We start from the raw sequence: 5,039 nt of genomic DNA on the forward strand, positions 1-5,039 counted from the left end.
CTACTATAAAGCACATAGACTTAAAGCACACTATCCAACACCTGCTGGACATTAGCGCGGTAGAACGAGTGTCCCCAGACCAGGCAGGGAGGGGTGTTTATTCTGTTCACAGTTCCCAAGAAGGACAGTTGACCTGAAATTCTTAAACAAATGAGTCTGGCGCGTGAAGTTCAGGATGGAATCTCTCAGATCCATAACCGAAGCGCTCCAACACGGGGACCTTCTCTCTTCAGTGGACCTAAAGGAGGCCTACCTCCACATCCCAATTCACATCAACAGTTGCTCGCTTCTGAGGTTCAAGTATGCCGGCGTCAGTTACCAGTACAAGGCCATGCCATTCAGCCTATCATCGGCCCCCAGGATATTTACAAAGATCCTTGCCCCGTTTATGGCTCACCTGTGCCTCCAAAGCATCAGGGTCTCCGCGTACCTGCACGACTTGCTCATCCAATCAAAATCACTGGAAACTGCACAATCCTCCCTCACGCTCACCCTTGCCACCTTTCGAGAACATGGGTTTCTAGTGAACACCCAGAAAAGCCACTTAGTTCCCGCTCACAGGATACTACACTTTGGAGTTCTCATCGACACCCACATGGATCGCCTCTTCCTGCCACAAGACAAATTTCAGACCCTCTCCACAGAGGCCAACCGAGCACGGACAGCACCCTCAGTCTCCCTGCTGACGCTGGCAAGACTACGGGGCCTGATGGGATCAACCCTGGACTTGGTCCCGTGGGCGAGGTTTCACCTCAGGGAACAGCAGTGGTTCCTCATGCCACACCAAGCCAACATTGCAGCCAAGAGACACGTACTACTCAGTCTGATGCCACAAGTTTGCCTCTTCCTCCTATGGTGGTACTCCCCACAGAATCTACTGGCAGGAAAACGGTTCCTAGACTTCCCAAGGAACATCATGACAACGGATGCCAGCACAAGGGGCTCGGGAGCCCACTGCCTTCAATTCCCGGCTCAGGGGAAGTGGTCTCAGGAGGAGAAACAACACTCCATCAACAGGCTAGAGCTGAGGGCCATCTGCCTGGCGCTGCACAGTTTCCAGGAATGCCTCTCAGGACAAGATGTTCTCATAAAGACGGAGAACACAATGGCAAAAGCGCACGTGAACGGGCAGGGGGGCATGAGATCCAGATCCCTCCACATGGAAAGCGGTCCTCCAGACGTCCTGGTCAGAGAGTCATCTATCCTCACTGACGGCTCGCCATGTCAAAGGGGACCTGAATTCGCTGGCCAACTGGCTCAGCAGAGAAGACCTCCTCCCAGGGGAATGGACTCTGAACACCGCCATTTTCGATCAGTTGGCGTGCAGGTGGGAACAAAAAATCCTTGACTTGTTCGTGACTCCCCACAACGTGAGGCTTCCTCAGTTCTTCACCAGGTTTCCATATCAAAAGGCAGAGGGCACCGACGCTGTATCAGCACCATGGCCACAGGGAATCCTCTACGTATTTCCTCCAATCCCACTGCTAGCTCAAGTCCTGAGACACAGCAGATCACTCAGAGTGGAAATCATACTCGTGGCCCCATACTGGCCGAGATGCTCCTGGTTTGCAGAGCTATTCCACTTCAGCACGACTGACCCATGGCATATCCCAGTCATGCAGGATGTCCTGATGCAAGGCCCGGTCCCACATCCCAAACCTGGCTGGTGCAGCTAGCTGCGTGGAGACTGAGTGGTGTATCCTGACAGACCAAGGCATATCTGACAAGGTGGGCTCTATGACCCTCACCGCTCTCAGGCCCTCCACCAACAGAGTATATCAGTGCAACTGAAGGGCCTTCCTCTGCTGGTCAGCCCGCCATAACATCACAAAGCATCAACCATCTCCTACAATTTTTATAGGAAGGCTCGACAAAGGTCTCAAACCCAACACCTTGAAAAGACAGGCGGTCTCCCTCATGGGCTTCATTTCAGGACCCTTAGCAAGGTCCAGGACATCTCATCTGCTCATAAAATGTTTCCTGAGAGGGGCGATCCTCCTCTCCCCCCCTACAGCACATCACTTCCCAACATGAAATCTGAACGTGGTCTTGAAAACTCTTCAGCATCCTCTGTTTGAGCCCATCAGGGAAATCTCTCTCAGGTTATTGTCCCTAAAGCTCTCCTTCCTAATTGGCATCACCTCCTCGAGGCGTGTCTCCAAGCTAAGGGCTCTCTCAGTACACAGATCATTTTGTATTTTCACAGAGGACGCAGTTCATCTCATTCCTGGCCCCTTTATCCGCCCTAAGGTCCCTTCTCAGTTCCATATGTCCCAAGATGTATACTTGCCATCTTTCTGCCTGCATCCACAACATCCCCGGGAAAGGTTGTGGCATAAACTGGATGTGAGATGTTGCCTGAAAAGGTACATAGACAGGACAGTGATCTTCCGCAAAACAGACTCTCTATTCGTCTCTTATCTCCCGGCATCGATGGGAGAGGCTGTCACATCGATGACTCTGGCTAGGTGGATTCGGGTATGCATCACTTTAGCATATGAGGCACAGAGCAGCCGGCCTCCACAAAACATAATTGCTCACTCCACAAGGGCATCAGCAGCCTCCGCCGTATTTTCTACCAATGCCCCAGTTCACGAGATCTGCAAAGCTGTGACCTGGAAGAATCCTTCCACCTTCACCCGACATTATAAATTGGACTTGTATGCTTCCGCCCAAGTGGTGTTTGGCAGGCATGTCCTGCAAGGGGTGCTCCCCCAGGAGTAGGCAAGAGCTCCCTCCCTGAGACATACTGGCTTTGGTATGTCCCATCGAGATGGCCTTGATTGCAGCAACTGAGAACGGCACATTGGTTCACTTACCGTGAAGGCTTCTTCTGGTTGCTGCAGTCAAAGCCATCTCGGCCCTCCCAGCTTCAGACGCTTGCCCTACTTCTAGGTGACCATAGCAGCTTTCCCTTCGCCCCTAAGGGCAGCGGACAGTACCTGTTCAGACAGCCCTGAATTCCAGAATCTCTACAGCCTCAACTTCATGTTTTTTCTTTTCTCTAATGTGTCTCAGTACTGAACTATGGCTAACTTGGCCTGAAAGAACTGGGTGGGGGCATCCCCTTCAGGCTCTTAAGGCTTCCTATTTTAGCTCATTTACATAGTCCTGCCCAGGAGCACATGCAGGAGGGATAACCCATCAAGATGGTCTTGACTGCAGCAACCCCCATCAAGATGGTCTTGACTGCAGCAACCAGAAGAAGCCTTCATGGTAAGTGAACCAATGCTCCGTTTTAGCTCAAAAATGTGGAGATGTGATTGCATCTAGATCGGTTCTCAGTCAGGATCTGGAGGATATTTTGAACTAAGAAGTCTCTTCTCTGGGGTGGCAGGATGCAGGACCAAGAAACGAGTAACTGTAGTCATTGGGGAAACTTTCATAGGGAGGCCCTACAGGTACGCCTCTAACACTGGAAAAGGCTAAGCCCAAAAGATCTCTGAGTGAGGACAACAATTCAAGATGTTTTCCTGTTCTTAACTAGAATGGAAGCATGCTGAACTAAAGATTGTGGGTAACAGCTGGAAATGTCAGTTTGAGGATTTTGTGGTGTTATGAAACTGCAAAAGAACACTGGTGATAAATGGACTTTGAGTTGGAACTGACTGTGTACAAAAAATAACTTGGTTTTTAAAGTTCACCTCTTGTACTATTTTAGATTCTAGAGAGTGCTGACAACCAATATTCTGGAATGCAGATTGGACAGCTGCATGATGAAGATGATGAAACTGCAAATGTTCTCCAGGATGAGACCATTGATCCTTTCAGGAACTCTTGTCTTGGTATGTTAACTGGTAGAGGGAAACCTGTATAATATTCTGTATGCTTATTTGCAGCTAAAGAATCTCAGAACAAGAGTTCCTAAATTACCCATATATTGCTTTTTTCCTTTCTGAAGGCTTTCAGCAACCACATTTATTAAAAAGCATGGGTCATAGCAGACAGCCATCCAACAGTAGTGTGGATAAATTTATGTCAAAAGAAGAAATGGAGCTTGGTGATCATGACAATAAGGTAAGGCTGACATTCAAGGGTTGTGTTAGTTTGAAAGTCTTCTGCAATGCAGTATGTCGGCCAGAGTGAAAGACAAAGAGCAGTTCAAACTTTCTTCAAACTTGTTCAAGGATATTTCTCTCTGACCTGCATTGTGGGATCAGGAGTGGGACTTGGACTTGTGTATGTAATTCCCTTTGTTCATGCATCGTACAGAAAATAAAGTTCAAATTGGGAGATCCTGCATTCATTTGGATTTTCCTTGACTCTGTAATATAGAGCTAGTGGAATTCTGTGTCCAAATAGATGTACAGTCTCCTGGTTGGGGCATTCTCTTCTACATGTGGAAGAGAGATGAGGAAGCTCACAAGCCTAAGACTTGCTCCTGATTTCATTTTGTCTAGTGGGAGAAAGGCAAAAGTTTTGTCTGAAAAGATCATTTTTGTCTCTGGGTTTGATCAGATGATGCTACTGTTGTTTATGTACCACATTTCAACAAAAGTTTGTAAATTGGTTGACACAGAAAAAGAACAAGAGTTCCCTGTCTCAAGTGGTAATGCACAGTAACTAACAGGTTGAAGTTGGTAGTTCATATGCACTGCCAGGCACAACTATAGCTACACCCATGGGGGTCAGTGCAGCAGAAAGTGGCATAGCCCTATGATATGACCAGATTAAAGATCAGAGTATCTGGATGGCTTGGGGACAAATAAATAAATCTGGTGGATTCCTTCAAAAAGCCCAAGGAATTGGCTAGAACAGCTTCACTATCTTTTATTGGCACGCTGTGAAGCTCAAATTCTTATCGTTTATATAGGTTGGTTTGAGGCCATAAAAGCTACATATTCTGCTTATATACCTTCCCTTGACTGCAGCTGTTACAAACTATTTGCAGAATTATACTGCCAATGGGAAAAGTTCTCCAGTTTATTACAATTCCATTTGGCTTGGGTAGTGGCTGTGATCATCTCTTTGTTATTAGAAAAGGTAACATTCTCCACAGTGGCAATAATTTTTCACAAACCATATTTATTTCTGTTTTA

At 47.5% G+C, this 5,039-nt stretch overlaps 1 protein-coding gene across 2 annotated transcripts in view; it reads left to right on the forward strand.

Moving 5' to 3' along the window:
* The window catches only part of HTT (huntingtin), a 235,476-nt gene that overhangs the window by 56,422 nt on the left and 174,015 nt on the right, over nucleotides 1–5,039 (forward strand). For both annotated transcript variants that reach the window (XM_053251882.1, XM_053251883.1), the window contains exons 13-14: nucleotides 3,662–3,785; nucleotides 3,902–4,017. In XM_053251882.1, the coding sequence (XP_053107857.1) occupies nucleotides 3,662–3,785; nucleotides 3,902–4,017 (240 nt within the window). The remainder of the gene's footprint in view (nucleotides 1–3,661; nucleotides 3,786–3,901; nucleotides 4,018–5,039) is intronic.

This window comes from Hemicordylus capensis, chromosome 5 (genome assembly GCF_027244095.1).
Source record: "Hemicordylus capensis ecotype Gifberg chromosome 5, rHemCap1.1.pri, whole genome shotgun sequence".
NCBI classification, from domain to species: Eukaryota; Metazoa; Chordata; class Lepidosauria; order Squamata; family Cordylidae; genus Hemicordylus; species Hemicordylus capensis.